Source organism: Schistocerca serialis, chromosome 1 (genome assembly GCF_023864345.2).
Source record: "Schistocerca serialis cubense isolate TAMUIC-IGC-003099 chromosome 1, iqSchSeri2.2, whole genome shotgun sequence".
Taxonomy (NCBI): Eukaryota; Metazoa; Arthropoda; class Insecta; order Orthoptera; family Acrididae; genus Schistocerca; species Schistocerca serialis.
The window spans coordinates 819,379,656-819,397,860 of NC_064638.1; the positions used below are offsets into that span (position 1 = coordinate 819,379,656).

General features: G+C 38.0%; 1 protein-coding gene across 1 annotated transcript in view; it reads left to right on the forward strand.

Moving 5' to 3' along the window:
- Nucleotides 1–11,910, forward strand: part of LOC126484340 (surfeit locus protein 1) — a 76,620-nt gene extending 64,710 nt beyond the window's left edge. The window contains exons 6-7 of the mRNA XM_050107796.1: nt 544–687; nt 11,063–11,910. Coding sequence (XP_049963753.1) covers nt 544–687; nt 11,063–11,132 — 214 coding nt within the window. The 3' untranslated portion in view covers nt 11,133–11,910. The remainder of the gene's footprint in view (nt 1–543; nt 688–11,062) is intronic.
- The last annotated feature ends 6,295 nt before the right edge of the window (nt 11,911–18,205 follow it).

Below are 18,205 nucleotides of genomic sequence, written 5' to 3' on the forward strand. Positions count from 1 at the left end.
AGCCATTTCAGTTGTATGTGGTTCTAATATGATATTTTCGGTTCTCAAGTAGTATGTAAAGTAGATGAATGGCAGTGCTAGGAATTCCATACACAACTAGTTCCATACTACAGAGATTAGGAGAAGTCACAAGATTCTGTAACTGGACACCTTGTACCTCTTTCTCTTCAGTCCTGGAACTCAAAAGATTGTATAAGAATTCTGTCTCAGTCAAAAGCTGTATTTCAGGATATCAGTTATGAGATTGAGCAACAGTTATTTCAAGATTTAACTGAATTTCACCAGAAAACTGAGAATACAGGAAGAAATGCAAGATCATTTGTCCACTGTATTCTGTGTTAATCACAACAGCTATGCTTTATTTATTTGGAAACTATAAATAAGTGACATACTGTGTTCAGTGTAGTAATTTCTTTAATGTCATTAGTGCCAAACAGTAAATGATTAACATACATGATTCAGGCTAAAATCAGCAGTGTTGATATGAAGTGCCTGTAGTGTTGAAGACCTGTCATGGAATTCAACTTTTGGCTTTCATTACAGAGATGTGGAGACAATGGCAGAAGTACTTCAAACAGATCCAATATTCATTGATGCCTCTGCAGAAAGCAGTGTTCCTGGTGGCCCACAAGGAGGACAGACAAGGGTCACATTAAGAAATGAGCATCTTTCCTACATACTAACTTGGTGAGTAACTGTGCTGTTGGCAATGATGTTTTGTTTACAGATTATCCAAAAAACAACAATGAATATCTGTGATAATGCAGCTAGATTCTGAGAAAGTATTTGCAACCATTTTCAAGAAATCATGCAATTACTTTCATGGACTGATCTTGTGTGCTGAGGCAAATGCCGAATTTACAGTGCTGCAGACACAGGACAGTGTTTTTTGTTTAGTAATTAGTGAAAAATTCAGCTGTGAATTGGTCCTCAGAGATAATCTTCACTTTATCACTTGAACTTATACAAAAAATTTTCAGATAGCTAGAACATTAAGTCCAATAATGTTAAATTAGAAATTTAATTGGAGATCTTTCCTCATTCGTTCTTCATATTAGTGATAATTAGGTAATTCCTGCATAATGACAGTGAGATGGGGAAGAGAGAGAGAGGGGACACCTCACGTAACCTTTTTCATTCCTTGAGCTATATTTCCTCCCATGATGGTGTCAGAGTGACACAGGGCATCTTAACCAAAATTGACACTGTTTGTTTTGGCGAATTTAATATTCCTGATGATGTGTAATAATTGGTTACTCCACATCTGTTATGTCATTGTCTTCTAATAGTTATTGATTTTTCCGAAGTTTGTTGTATCTCTGATACAGTTCTGTAACATATGATAGTTACATGACAACCTGCAGATCAGTTATCAGGCAGAGTTCAATTGTTCAGTTTATTCTTCTCATTGTACTGGTTCCATTGATACCATTAGTTTGGTTATGGGTTATTTTAATTGAAAGTTATAATTAATTGAAAATAATACTACAGTTCGATATGTGGAGGGGAGAAGAAAAAACTGTGAGCTTATTGGCAGAATCCAACACAATGATATACAACATTTGAAAGCTAAGCATTCTGACTTCCCAGTTGTTGTTGTTGTGGTCTTCAGTCCTGAGACTGGTTTGATGCAGCTCTCCATGCTACTCTATCCTGTGCACGCTTCTTCATCTCCCAGTACCTACTGCAATCTACATCCTTCTGAATCTGCTTAGTGTATTGATCTCTTGGTCTCCCTCTACGATTTTTACCCTCCACGCTGCCCTCCAATGCTAAATTTGTGATCCCTTGATGCTTCAAAACATGTCCTACCAACCGATCCCTTCTTCTAGTCAAGTTGTGCCACAAACTTCTCTTATCGTCCATGTTTCACTTCCATACATGGCTACACTCCATACAAATACTTTCAGAAAAGACTTCCTGACACTTAAATCTATACTCGGTGTTAACAAATTTCTCTTCTTCAGAAACGCTTTCCTTGCCATTGCCAGTCTGCATTTTATATCCTCTCTACTTCGACCATCATCAGTTATTTTGCTCCCCAAATAGCAAAACTCCTTTACTACTTTAAGTGTCTCATTTCCTAATCTAATTCCCTCAGCATCACCCGATTTAATTCGACTACATTCCATTATCCTCGTTTTGCTTTTGTTGATGTTCATCTTATATACTCCTCTCAAGACACTGTCCATTCCATTCAACTGCTCTTCCAAGTCCTTTGCTGTCTCTGACAGAATTACAATGTCATCGGCAAACCTCAAAGTTTTTATTTCTTCTCCATGGATTTTAATACCTACTCCGAATTTTTCTTTTGTTTCCTTTACTGCTTGCTCAATATACAGATTGAATAACATCGGGGAGAGGCTACAACCCTGTCTCACTCCTTTCCCAACCACTGCTTCCCTTTCATGCCCCTCGACTCTTATAACTGCCATCTGGTTTCTGTACAAATTGTAAATAGCCTTTCGCTCCCTGTATTTTACCCCTGCCACCTACAGAATTTGAAAGAGAGTATTCCAGTTAACATTGTCAAAAGCTTTCTCTAAGTCTACAAATGCTAGAAACGTAGGTTTGCCTTTTCTTAATCTTTCTTCTAAGATAAGTCGTAAGGTTAGTATTGCCTCACGTGTTCCAACATTTCTACGGAATCCAAACTGATCTTCCCCGAGGTCCGCTTCTACCAGTTTTTCCATTCGTCTGTAAAGAATTCGCGTTAGTATTTTGCAGCTGTGACTTATTAAACTGATAGTTCGGTAATTTTCACATCTGTCAACACCTGCTTTCTTTGGGATTGGAATTATTATATTCTTCTTGAAGTCTGTGGGTATTTCGCCTGTCTCATACATCTTGCTCACCAGATGGTAGAGTTTTGTCACGACTGGCTCTCCCAAGGCCATCAGTAGTTCTAATGGAATGTTGTCTACTCCCGGTGCCTTGTTTCGACTCAGGTCTTTCAGTGCTCTGTCAAACTCTTCACGCAGTATCTTATCTCCCATTTCATCTTCATCTACATCCTCTTCCATTTCCATAATATTGTCCTCAAATACATCGCCCTTGTATAATCCCTCTATATACTCCTTCCACCTTTCTGCCTTCCCTTCTTTGCTTAGAACTGGGTTGCCATCTGAGCTCTTGATATTCATGCAAGTGGTTCTCTTCTCTCCAAAGGTCTCTTTAATTTTCCTGTAGGCAGTATCTATCTTACCCCTAGTGAGACAAGCCTCTACATCCTTACAATTGTCCTCTAGCCATCCCTGCTTAGCCATTTTGCACTTTCTGTCGATCTCATTTTTGAGATGTTTGTATTCCTTTTTGCCTGCTTCATTTACTGCATTTTTATATTTTCTCCTTTCATCAATTAAATTCAATATTTCTTCTGTTACCCAAGGATTTCTATTAGCCCTCGTCTTTTTACCTACTTGATCCTCTGCTGCCTTCACTACTTCATCCCTCAGAGCTACCCATTCTTCTTCTACTGTATTTCTTTCCCCCATTCCTGTCAATTGTTCCCTTACGCTCTCCCTGAAACTCTGTACAACCTCTGGTTCTTTCAGTTTATCCAAGTCCCATCTCCTTAAATTCCCGCCTTTTTGCAGTTTCTTCAGTTTCAATCTGCAGTTCATAACCAATAGATTGTGGTCAGAATCCACATCTGCCCTGGAAATGTCTTACAATTTAAAACCTGGTTCCTAAATCTCTATCTTACCATTATGTAATCTATCTGATACCTTTTAGTATCTCCGGGGTTCTTCCAGGTATACAACCTTCTTTCATGATTCTTGAACCAAGTGTTAGCTATGATTAAGTTATGCTCTGTGCAAAATTCTACAAGGTGGCTTCCTCTTAACATATTTTAAATTACCTGAAACTAATTATCTTACAAAATAATTGAACTTGAAGTTGTGAGCTACTACCAATTTTCATTGCAGATTTTGCTTTAACTACTGTTAATTTCTGAATTTTTAACTACCTACTTTTGTTACCCTAATTTTTCTGTAAAATATGACTTTACAGCACTAATTATTTAACTCACTATTTAATAATTTCATGTGATTTATTACTTGGAAGGGCACCCGACTACCCTCTACCACTAACATTGCCAAATCCATAAAATAATATGCCAACCCCATGGTATATGGGATAAAGGCCCAGAACAAGAAGAATATTCACAATAGAGTTAAGTTTAATTATTTGTATTTTCCTGGACCATAATTGTGACTTTTCATTACAATGTGGAACAAGCCAATTTTACAATTATAAAACGCTTTTTCACTGAAAATATGATAATATACTGACCATTCACATGAGTGTCTGAAGCTATAAATTCTGCAAGAAAAGCTTAACAGGAAAAGAAAATATAAACCATTAAATAACAATGAAAACAATAATAATTAAACATATAGGGTAAGAATGTACTTAATTTTATAAAACTTAATAACAACAAGTGGAAGGGAAAGGTGTCAACATTGACAGTAAGTTACACATGTCCTAGCATTTGCATGTATCACTTTGGGAAAACCAATGCAAATCTGGAGGTATGATTTAGGTAGAAAAGTATGAAACTTCTTTACATCAACAGTTTACATGCTTTTTCAATTCCTTTTAGTTTGTTGCAGTTACCATAACTCAATTGTATTCCACTGAAGTACTCGCATTTTGAAAGTAGTGTCTGATTTTTCTTTCAGTTCACTGAATTGCAGTTAAGTGTACCAGAAGTATTCATGCGGTGAAGTGGGGTTTCTAAGAGAAAGAGATTCAGCCTCAATTTGAAGACCTTCTGGTTGATCACTAACAGCCTTCAACTCTTTCAAAAGCCTATTGAAAATGTAAATTTCTGAGTGCTGCATCCTTTTAGAATAGTAGTTATGGATATGTTTGCAGCGTATAATATCATTCCTCTGAATTGTTTTTTAACTGAGTGAATGCTGCTGCTTGTTTGAATAAGTTCATGCAATCAACCACAAATCTCATAAGCAAATAGATCTACTGTGATTCTGTGTAAGAATCCTCTGTTCTGTTAACATGAGGTACCTGAATTGACATCAAAGATGGTCCTGGTGTCTTGTCTTTGGGCTAAAATTGCTCTTTGTGCCTTAGTTGTCCCATTGTCCCCTATCACAGTATACAAAGTAGATAAACATCACTCTTTCTGGCTGTTGACTGTATTCTAATTATAAACTACTTGCACTCAATTTCTGAGGAGGTTATGAATATGTGCCTTTGACAAGAGCTTCTTGTGTATTGGCAGTCCCTGAAATCTGGAGAATTGAATGTCAGTGCAAATAGAGTGTCCTGAAATTGCTGAGTTTTAGTGCAGGTTAGTCAGCTCATTCGCTGTGAGCCTGATGTTACAATTACACTTGTATCATGTGTAAATAAAATGTCAGTAAAGATGGACAATGAGGAAACAGATGAGAGAGCTATTGGAAGAAAATGGTATTGTTTGTCATCAACAGTTTTCAATACGTATGCTTTTCAATGTTTATGCTAACAGATTAAGGACTAGAAAGGATAAAAACAATTAAGTATGAAGATGATCAAGCAGTGTTGGTTGAATCACAAGAGGAACTAAAATCTAGGATGGAGAGGATTGTAAGAGTGAGAAAAGACTATGGAATATGGAAAAATGTTGGAAACATGAAGGTTCTGTCAAAATATCTTTGTAAGGGAAGACCTTGGAAAAAGTAAAATATTTTGGTTACCTAAGAAGTTTGGTGACAAGTAATTGAAGCTATGTGGAGGAAATAAGTAGAATGTTTATAGGTAAGAGAGCTTCTGAAAATGTGATAGGTTTTATGATGGCAAAAAGAATTATGATAGACTAAATAAAGGGATTTGTTAAATAGTTTGTCTGGAATGTTGCATGGTAGTGAATCGTAGACGTGGAGAAGAAAGGCAAAATACTCGGATAGCTATGAGATGGACTGTGGAGAAAAATACTAAAAGTGAAATGGACTGGTGGCGTAATGAGAAATGAAACAGCACTTCTAGGAATAGGGGCAAAACTGTACCAGTCGTCACAAAAATAGGCAGATCAATGTCATCTCACTGCCTTACACAATTGCCACTTAGTGATAATTTCAAAATGTTAACGAAAAAAAAACGACATGTTGCACATCTTTATCTTTAATTTAAAATATGGTGGAGTACTTTCCAAAAGAAAATTATTTCCAGTCATCATGAAGATTAATAAAAACTAAAATTACAAGAATTTCTCAAGGAAAAAAAATAGTATTTTATTTTTTTTACTTCAACTTTGGAAACAGCCAAAATCACTTATGTATATGGACTAGAAAAAAAAGTATAAACATTCTAAAAGTTTATAGCTGCGTGCTATTTATGTATTTTGTAATGAAAATAAATGTATTCAGAGATAAAAAAATAAAATACTGGAAGAGTTGTGAAACTTGTTTCATCTGTGCAATGAATTACCTCATTGCTGGTAAATTTGCTTAGAAACTTTCAGTGAGAAAGCTGTTAACCCCCGCATAGCCAAGCTTTTTGACACCTGTATTTTGACTACCCCTAGACAGTTTTGTGATTTAGTGTAACATACGTGTTTAGATTCTGTTATTTTCAATGAATAGCTTTATTTAGTATTGAAATACAGTTTTTTAAATTATTATTAGTCTTTAAGCTGAACATAGATGTAAATTGCAATACATTTTATATCATTCACAAGAGAAATTCATTATTGGACATGTGTAAAATTAAAAATGTATAATTTTGGCTGTAAATGCAGTAAAGTAGTACTTGCCCTCAAAATAACATTTTTGCACTGTTCATTCAGGTACATTTTTACACAACATTCACTTCACAAAAAGTCTTTCTTCTGTTTATATTACAATCAGGTTTCTTGCACATTAGACAACACAATCTTGTTTTGCAATCCTGATATCACACTGCTGTTGGTAACTTGGGAAACTGGGGTAGAATAGCAACTGTTGGAATTTCAATACCACATGCTTTCAGTGCCTCTTTACAAAGATCAAGCTCTTTCTAGCTCTTTCCTCCATGTTGCTTTTTCTGAGTCCAAATGCCAGCTCAATCATGCTGAGTTTCTGTCACCTCCAATTATTCTCCTGCCAATCTGTGTTGCTTGTCTGCAACCTCCATTAAAATTCTTAGTGAGCACCACCTAGTTCCTCTTAACACTGCTGTTCTCTATACTTTCAGGTTAGAAAACTACAATCAAGTGCTTTTTGAATCTAAACATTGATGAAGGAACTTTTTTCGTTGTTACCAAAAATTCCTTCAGAATTTCTTTCTTATTAGAAATAAACAATGGAAAACTTAAATAATGAAGATAATGAGGAAGCATTTTGTAAAACCTTCATTTTTTGACAAACAAGAAAATAAGACATTTCCTGTCAAATGGGGTAGTCTCACAACCCCATCAATATATCCCATCAATAATTATAAAAACAAAAAAATGGGCAGTCAGGAGTGTGAATACAATTCCAGTTATTTTTGGACAAAGTCATGAAACTCCAAATACTTAGCTCATAGTCAAATTACCCTGCTTGGTAACGTAAGGGATGAGAAAATTATACAACTAATTTTCATAACATCAGAGACATCATTACTGTACTGTGTCATCTATGAATGAGATTCACTTGTGAGATATTGCGTGCGTGGGAGAATGCAAGAACCTGCATGCTAACAGCTCACCTTAACACAACAGAGAATATTCGCTGTTGCCTGAAGGTATTATATTTGCAGCTCTTACGGACTCATCACCACTACACATATCACATCAGTACTCACTAAACAAAAGTGCTGGAAGTGTTCACTTCCTTTGGAGTCATGTAAAATCATATGAACAAATAAATTTGGCATGACACAAGTTTTGTCCAAATAAAGCATAGGCCTGATGTCCTGCATATGCAGTAAATGCATAGCCAGCAAAAATGTCACTCTTGAGATGGCAATATACCATTAGATACTGAGTCGCAGATAGGTACAACAAAAAGACTATCACAAATAAAGTTTTCGGCCAGTAAGGCCTTTGTCAAAAATAGACTACACTACAAACAGTAGCATGATGGGAGTAGCAACTGGGTGGGGGTAAGGAGGAGGCTGGGGCAGGGAGGGGGAGGGATAGTAAGGTAGAGATGGCAGATTGGCAGATAGTGAAGTGCTACAGATTAGACGGAGGGCTGGCAAGAGGTGGGGAGGGCGGGGGGCGGGGGTAGCGGAAAAGGAGAGAAGTAAAAAGACTGGGTGCGATGGTGGAATGAGGACTGTGTAGTGCTGGAATGAGAACAGGTAAGGGGTTAGATGATTGAGGACAATGACTAATGAAGGTTGAGGCCAGAAGGGTTACGGGAACATAGGATATATTGCAGGGAAAGTGCAATTCCAAAAATATAATGTTGATGGAAAGCATCCATGTGGCACAGGCTGCGAAGCAGTCATTGAAATGAAGGATGTCATGTTTGTCAGCGTGCTCAGCAACAGGGTGGTCCACTTCACCTGGTCCTACTCAACCCAAGCCACCTTCCTAGATGTTAACCTCTACCTCAAAGATCGATACATCAGTACCTCCATCCATATCAAACCTACTAATCACCAGCAATATCTCCACTTTGACAGCTGCCACCCGTTCCATACCAAGAAGTCTCTTCCATACAGCCTAGCCACACGGGGTCGTCGGTGATGAGCAGTCCGTCTTGAAATATACCAAGGGTCTCGCTGAAGTCTTCACAGACTGTAATTATCCTCCCAACTTTGTACAAAAACAAATCTCCTATGCCTTATCTTTCCAGTCTCCCACCACACCCCTACTTTCTGGTCACAGAGGAGTATTTCTCTCATAACTCAGGTCTGGAGCAACTGAATTATATTCTCCACCAGGATTTTGACTACCTCTCATCATGCCCTGAAATGAGGATGTCCTGCCCACTATCCTTCCCACCTCTCCCACAGTGCTATTCCGCCATCCATCAAACCTGTACAAAATATACTCATCCATTCCTACACTACCCTTGCTCCCAACCCCTTACCTCATGGCTCATACCCCTGTAATAGACCTAGATGCAAGACCTGTCCCATACATCCTCCCACCACCACCGACTCCAGTCCGGTCACAAACACCACCAACCTCATCAAAGAAAGGGCTACCCGTGAAACCAGTCATGTGATCTACATGCTAAGCTGCAACCACTGTGCTGCATTCTAATTGGGCATGAGAACCAACAAGCTGTCAGTCAGCATTAATGGCCAAGAGACAAGTGGACCACCCTGTTGCTGAGCACGCTGCACAACACAATGTCCTTCATTTCAGTGACTGCTTCACAGCCTGTGCCATATGGCTCCTTCCCACCAACACCAGCTTTTCTGAACTGCGCAGGTGGTAACTCTCCCTGCAATATATCCTACATTCCCATAACCCTCCTGGCCTCAACCTTCGTTAGTAATTGTCCTCGTCCATTAAACCCCTTCCCTGTTCGTATTCCTGCACTATACAGCTCTCGTTCTACTGTTGCACCCAGTATTTTACTTCTTGCCTTTTCCACTATCCCTGCCCCAGCCTCCTCCTTACCCTCACCCACTCGCCACTCCCATCATGCACTCTTGCTGCTGCTCACAGTGTGGCCTCAGTTACCTGACTGCAGTCATGCTTGCGCGCTTGTGTGTGTGTGTGTGTGGGGAGGGGGGGGGGGGGGGTGGCGCTTGTCATCTATTTTTGACAAAGGCCTCACTATCCGAAAGCTTTATATGTGACAGTCTTTTTGTTGTGTCTATCTGGGACTCAGCATCTCTGCTATATTTGTTCCATAATAAATTTGGTTCATTTCAAGATTTTCTGGACTTGCCATTTAGAAGAAGAATGTATGTTTCCAAGCTTTCACACTCAATTTTGTATTGTGTTAGGCATTGCCAGACACAACTAAACATAAAGCAGAACGAGTTCACAGGACAGAGTGTAATCAAACACATGGAATTAGTGATCCTTGACCGCAGACCAGCAGGTACCTGACACAGCAACACTGCAGGGGCAGAGACGGAGCAGTTTACTTTCATGACAAGTGTAGTGGAAATAAAAAAGAAGAAAAGAAACACCACTTGGTGTGCTGGGTGATGTCAAAAACTGACAAAAGTTAGCAGAAGCAGTGTACTTTAAATTTATACCTGTTGTCAGATGCAGGTATACCAAAGAAAATGAATATTTTAGTAAATAATTACGAAATTATAAGACATAATTGGTGGGTGCTACTTACCGTCCGAAGTCATACCTTCGGCCTCTGCCCTCCTTCCACCTTAGTCTCCCATTGCCCCCATAACAGGTGAATTCCTCTCATGATGGGTTCTGAGTGAGTTTCCCTTCCTTTTTAACCCTACACAACCTATCCCACTTTCTTCTCCAAGAATGAAACAATTGCTCCAAAAGCCAGAATAGTTTTGTGTTTTTATATTTGTGTATCATCAGTGGTAATTTTTTACCTCCTGGAGATAAGTACTGACCAGCAATTGTCTCTCGTAAGTTCATAGCTTTCTTGAGTGAATTTTTCTTTTTTTTTTATCATCAAATAAATACTTATATTTGAAGGAATGATACAATCAGTGTCCCCTTGTTATTCCTTGATCTACTGTGGACCATGTCAAAATGTTTGATGTGATGTGTAATGTGTTGATCAGTGTACAATATAAGAATTACTGGAAACATGTAATAGTCCTGGTATAGAGGGGAGGGGTGGGGGGCATTTTATACTGCCATTATTTACATAGCGTCTGATTTCTCATCTTTGAGATGTGCACCAATGTTGGGGATGGGGAACAACCTTGTATGGTATTGGACTAATTGTTGTCATTCCTTCTGTTCCTTCCTTTTAGTTTGTGTACTGTCACTCAATTTATTTTTCTTCTCATAATGACACTTCTTAGTAAGATTCAAAATAAGCAATTTTTTGTTGATGGTAGTGATGCTGTAATCATCTAACTGCGTTCTGCATATCAACATTCAGCGCATCTTCACATGGTTAACTTGAGAGTACCTCATTTATTTAGTTCATATTTTGATTATTCTGTATGTTAATAAGAGACAATTTTTGTTTTTCAGGTATGGCCTTAGTGCAGCAACTACTATCATATGGTTTCGAACATTCATTCATAAGATGAGAAAATATTAATTTGCCACTAACAACCACGTGTTTATGCCTACATGTGACATGTTCTGCTGTAATAATAGTGCCTTCAGTTGTAGATATGCTTAATAAAAATGAACAAACAGCATTTACATAAGTGTTCAAAAGACCAATAAACCATTAATTTATGCCAGTTATGGAGTGACAGCTGATTAAACTTCAATTAAGAAGCATTGTGGATCATGGGTTTTCATTCCTGATCTAATGGAATTCTGCAGAATAAATTCCAAATTTAGATTTGAAGAAAATTTATATTTATATATGTTATGGCAAGCTTGCAAACCTGTGAAATGCTGTTTTGATCTACAGTGTTTCTTCACTTTCTTTTCTTGTGATTACAGAACTGAACAAAATTGAGCAGTGGGAAGAATAAGAGATGTTAGTAACAATCCTGTCAGTGTGGAGGATATCATCTCCCTGTTTTGGTCTCAGGTGCAGGTTCTTTTCAGTTCATATGTTGTACAAATAGTGGTAAAGACATTGTATACATATATAGGAGAAGCTGGGTTCCAGAAATTAATTTGAATTTTTCATTATCTGTATTACAAGTCTCTTGCAATGAAGGAAGGCCTATGTCCCTTTCCCTCTGTCTGCATGGCACTAAACTTATAACCTGCATATCCTTTTCTGTTTTTGACACCTCAGCTCAGACACCTTAAATGACAGAAGCAGCAAAATAGTCAGAAATTATAGTACACAGTCTACTAAATGAGGAGTTCTTATGCAGAGTAATTAAGAAAATAAAAATACTTTTGGAAAGTAATATCTGCCATAGTGGCGTGAAGCAAGAGCATGTGTCTGGATACAGCATATGGTCCCATTTGCATAGTAAAATTTGTTGGAGGTCCATTTTCAAGTTTTCCGCACGATAAAACCAAAGGTTCTGACAACGTGCAAACTCTACAAAAAAATCTACTTTTATAATCATACTGCAATACTTTCTACTGCCATTTTATCAAGGAGATTTTACAAGAATTTAGTGTGCCAGTAGCAGCCCTAACATAAAAATGTAGGATTAAAATAGTAATCTTAATCAGCCAATCAGCAAAAAAAGTGCTGATGCCCTTTTCTTAAGACTGTTCAGTAGGCAACGTTATTTCCTATTGTGTGCAGAAGAAAGAATAACGGTGTCCAATGCTAGGTGACTTACTCATGTTCATGTTTATTCGACTCCATTTTTTGTGGCAATATCACTCGCAAAGAGGAACATGAGGAATTTGTGGCCGGAATACCTCAGAGCAACTGTGGAGACTGCAGTGAAACAAAACATGGACAGCAAGTTGCCTGAGAATGGACGTCATTCACCTTATTTAAGAGTAAGGAATATCTGCATGCTAAGCTGATTAACCAATTAAGATCAGTTTTTGTTGTCCATATGCTGTTTTAACTGTACATTTTTATGTTATGGCTACTATAATTTCATATACGGGTTTACATTACAATTTTTTGTCAACTCTCTACAATGAAGTGGTGTCTTCATCACTAATTGTAAGTATTTTATCATTCCAATTATGTAAGTAAATTGCTACATCATCGACATCTACATACATACTCTGCAAACCACCATATGGTGCATGTCAGTAATTATGTAGAAAGCCTGAAAATGGATTCTTAACTTCTGAAACTGGTTGTTTAATAAATTTTACTGTGCAAGTGCGATTGTGGACTACATATTACATACAGCATTTGTCATTATCCCTTTCCACACTAACCTACATAACACCTAAGTTTTGTAAATTCCAAGCATTCTCAGACCAGCCATTCTATGGCTTAGTGTCACGTAAGATAAGCCGTCTTCTGAAGAAACAAAATCAAACTGATCTTCAGGCCTCCATCAAAAATCCAACTATGGAAATGTAAAAGATGTGAGTGGTCTCAGAATGCTTGAAGTTTACACTATACACTGTGTGGACGAACTTCCATCAGACAAAAAATTTGCCCTGTGGAACAAAACAGGAAGGAACGCAAGAGTTGCTGTTGCCTGTTCTATCCGAAGCTATAGCTAAGCATGCTCTGGAAAAAGCTCATCCGACCGAGTTTGACGACACCACTGTTGTGGCTCACATCAACAAATTTTTGAAACAGTGTGAGTAATCAAAGGAGCCAATAAAATAAAAATTGTGGACAACATCTTTAATAGAGACAGCGGCCTATAGTTAAATGTGGTGTGAAATCCAGTTACTGTACAGGCAACATTTGTCCATACATGGCATTATTGTGGTTACTGGTAATGTCATAGCCAGCAGTTAAGTGTGCAGGGTGTATACGACCCAGGACAACCAGGAGATCTGGGTAAAACTTGGGAATTTTTTTAGAATTCTGAGAATTTTTCATGGTTTTAGTTTTCAGTTAAGTTTTTGTAATTTTGACTGGTAAGAACCAATACTCTAACAAAGGATATTATTACTGTATCCCTCTACTGCAGAATAATACTGCAGCAATAAAAGATGAACGAGAGAAAAAAACCAAAATAAAACTTAAATTGCAAAGGAAATGCGCCATGCACAATAACAAAACACAGTACTCATACAAGCGTCTGCCATCAGCAAAATGTGTCAAAGTCTTTAGGAAGACTATGAAATGCTTCATAACAACAAATTGCCTCCGATGACCGTGGCGTCACAACTGTTTATATTAGATTCATTATAGCAGCTATGAGCAGGCTCATGTGCATGCGCAGTTGAGCCGCGTATCTTCTCCCGCTTCTGGCTGCAGAAATGTGGCTGTTGGCTGTGTAAGCAGTCGCAGTAAGCACCTAGAAGCTACTGGGAAAAATTTTGCTGGCGCGCCCAAGCTGTCAGACTCACGCCTGCACAGGATCTAGGATCTAGGATCTAGGAGGTGGGGGGAGGGGGGGACCGATGTATCTGGCCCGGCTGGCAATTTCGGGTGGGGGCGCTCATTCATATTCTTGAAGGAAAAGACCTTGTTTCACAAAGTGCCTAGCATCCAGTGCACATTGGTCTATTGATTATTCGTGTGATTTTTAACACATCCATGTTGGTTTTTTTAACACCTTCTAAGTTGATTTCTGAATGAATCATAAGTTGATTTTTGTATGCGTACATAGTGTATATGATGTCTGTCAGGGGAATTCTCGTCGTATCTAGAAATAAACTTTTCTGCAGACAAAAGGCGACGGGGCTATGCGATCTGGGTGGAATAAAGCCGAATGGATGAATGCCAATCGCTGTCCGATTACGTGGTTGATTGGGTTTACGAATGATCAGCTTCATTATATTTACTAGCGAAATCCATAGATTCAGACAACTAGAGTGGGAATAAACGACTAACAGGAATAACAGGTAAGAAAGATTACATATTATCTTCTTGATGTACCCAAGAAAATGAAATTTTGACAGAAAATTTTTGGCCCGAACGCTACACTAGGGCCAGCTGTACAGTCCCAGGCTAGCAGCCGCTTAAGTTCTGTTCTGGAAGCAGCACGGAAAACGTGTTCTATGAACATTTAACAACGCCCGACCAGAGAATAATCGCGGGATAACGAAACCGATGATTCTGACAGGGTTAGTGAAGTTAATCGGCGAATAAATTTTGACAATGGCAGGAATAGTTACAGAATTAGTGATAAGATTGTTAGAACGAGGAAGGAGAAGAAACCGGGCCATTGCACAAATATCAAAATTCCAAATTTATATAAAAATTTCGTACTACTATTTTCCGATCTCACGCTTGAGAAACTGGAGCATATGAATGAAATGTTAAACTATTTCCTAACATAAAGCTTTTTGCTTATAGTAGGCCTAACAGGCATTTGAAATTTGGTACTTCGTGAATTATATTCTGTCGTGTTATAAAAATAACCATTTGTGCCAAAACAGTCTCATTTATTTAGTGTGTGTTAAAATTGCTGCAATATTACAAAGGCCTGTTTTGTTTTATCGAGCAGACAGTGACAAAATATATGTAATCAGATCGAGAAACCACACCAGTCTTGGGTGCTATTTGTATTAACAGCTTTTTCACTATTAGACAGTGACATTTCAATTTCTCATGTAGCAAAACATTTGACGAACTTTGATGAGGTAATAGAGTCTTTTGCAGAAAAGAAAGCACGCCATGTAAAGCTGTAGCAAAATTAGAGAGAAAAAAATGCTAGGAGCTAAGGATTGAAGAAATGTGTACTGTCTTGTTTGTCTCTAGTCTTAACTGGTTTTATGTAATCTATATTTAATTCAAAGAGTGCAAATTTGCTGAAGAGTTCTTGTTCTCCCGATTACAAATAATACCATCCAGTATTAATAGTGAGCTAGAGAGAGAGAGAGAGAGAGAGAGAGAGAGAGAGCGCGGGGGGGGGGGGGGGGCGCAGGATGTCAAACCGGTTGACTAGGAGCAGGAGAGGCACCACAGGGCATTTTAATTCCCACAGCTCTGAATATAGTTTGATGGCATCCATTACAAAATATACATGTTTCAATTCCATAGAGCGAAATACAGTGACATGCAATAGAAGAATGCTGTGTGAAGAGGCATGGCACTGCACTTTGGCACACTTAAGATCAAATAACATGTCTTGCATTTCTTCGAACGCACATGTTTTATGTATCAGATTCTTCAGATAGATGTGTGCCACAAAATAAACGTATTTTTGAAAAGTCAATTTTTTAAAATTTTTGATCTATTGCTTGTTGGAGGGGGGCGCAATAAAGTATTGTCCCAGTTCGGAAATATCGTATATCGGGGGCTGATGTACAGAGCAGTCTGAGTTATAGGGAGGAAGTGGGTAGTCTCCATATGACCTGTGTTTACATTATTTAGTGATCTAGCTGCTTTCTCTTTGTTTAATGCACTCACATCAAATGAAAACAAAACTGATTTCTGTGGCCAGAAGCTATCAAACTGATTAAAATACATTCACATAATTACGAAAGCAAAAATTTGTTATTAGTTTCAGATTTTATTTTATTTCCATCTTTCTGATGGTCAAGCATTAATCCCCTTGCAGAACAATGAAGCTTGTTTTGTCAGTTTGCTAAAGAAATTTAGCTTTTATTAACCTTTTCCACTGAAGCAGTCGATGTATTTGAAACGAAGTCTTTAATTCCACACTATTGGCTAGTTTCAACTGTTCGCTGCATTTTAAGTGCACGTTTTCATCTTCTAGCACGTATGGTATTATGGGGAAAAAAAAAAAAAAAAAAAAAAAAAAAAAAAAAAAAAAAAAAAAAAAAAAAAAACAACCAAATATGAGATAATACAGTACTGGTACTCCAAGAAAATTTACATCCCAAAAACCACACTGAAAAGCTTAACATCAGGTCGAGGACCACTTCATTGGGAATCTGGACATATGAATGTGCACTTTAAGTATGCACTTTAAATGTGCACATTTTAGTATGGTTCACGAAATTCCGGTGCTCTTGGGGTATCCTTTGATGTCTTGTTTCTTTTATGTCATAATGTAAGATATTTTATTGTTTTACAATTATGAACATATGGGCCTCCTATGTCATCGTAGCTCCGCAAGTGCAGTGGTGCCTGTCATCTGGTGCTCTTTGTCAACTGCTGAAACAAACCTATTTCTAACAGGTCACGGGAAAATATTGCGAATGATGATTTGAAAAGCGTACTTTCAAAGTAAATTTCCTTTTACGCAAGTTGAACTATGTGCGAGAATGTAGGGTGAATTTCTTAAATCACACAGCGTTTGAATCTCATTTAAAAATCAACTCTTTGATGACAAGCCATTTAGAAGAATTTTGAGCCCAGGAGATCAGAAATTTGTCTGTGTTGTGGTCTTCAGTCCTGAGACTGGTTTGATGCAGCTCTCCATGCTACTCTATCCTGTGCAAGCTGCTTCATCTCCCAGTACCTACTGCAACCTACATCCTTCTGAATCTGCTTAGTGTATTGATCTCTTGGTCTCCCTCTACGATTTTTACGCTCCACGCTGCCCTCCAATGCTAAATTTGTGATCCCTTGATGCCTCAAAACATGTCCTACCAACCGATCCCTTCTTCTAGTCAAGTTGTGCCACAAACTCCTCTTCTCCCCAATCCTATTCAATACCTCCTCATTAGTTACGTGATCTACCCACCTTATCTTCAGCATTCTTCTGTAGCACCACATTTCGAAAGCTTCTATTCTCCTCTTGTCCAAACTGGTTATCGTCCATGTTTCACTTCCATACATGGCTACACTCCATACAAATACTTTCAGAAACGACTTCCTGACACTTAAATCTATACTCGATGTTAACAAATTTCTCTTCTTCAGAAACGATTTCCTTGCCATTGCCAGTCTACATTTTATATCCTCTCTACTTCGACCATCATCAGTTATTTTACTCCCTAAATAGCAAAACTCCTTTACTACTTTAAGTGTCTCATTTCCTAATCTAATCACCTCAGCATCACCCGATTTAATTTGACTACATTCCATTATCCTCGTTTTGCTTTTGTTGATGTTCATCTTATATCCTCCTTTCAAGACACTGTCCATTCCGTTCAACTGCTCTTCCAAGTCCTTTGCTGTCTCTGACAGAATTACAATGTCATTGGCAAACCTCAAAGTTTTTACTTCTTCTCCATGAATTTTAATACCTACTCCGAAATTTTCTTTTGTTTCCTTTACTGCTTGCTCAATATACAGAATAACAATATACAGAATAACATCGGGGAGAGGCTACAACCCTGTCTCACTCCTTTCCCAATCACTGCTTCCCTTTCATGCCCCTCGACTCTTATAACTGCCATCTGGTTTCTGTACAAATTGTAAATAGCCTTTCGGTCTTATCTAGTTATTAAAAATTTTACTGGCGTTTTTGTGTGATATATCTTAAAGTGTAACACGCGCAAAAAGATCAACGTTATATGTGGAAGCTTAGCTTCTCTTGCAGCTTATTAACCTTAGAGACCAATATTATACATGAAAGTTTTGCTTTTCTTGTAGTAACACTTTGTATATCAATTTAAATCATTAACTTTACTTGTTTGTGTGTTCGCGCTACTTAACAGTGATGTTGCTAATTGGCTGACTACATCACTTGTCCTATGCTCTGAATATCCGCCAGCTGGCGAGATCACGTGACATGAGCT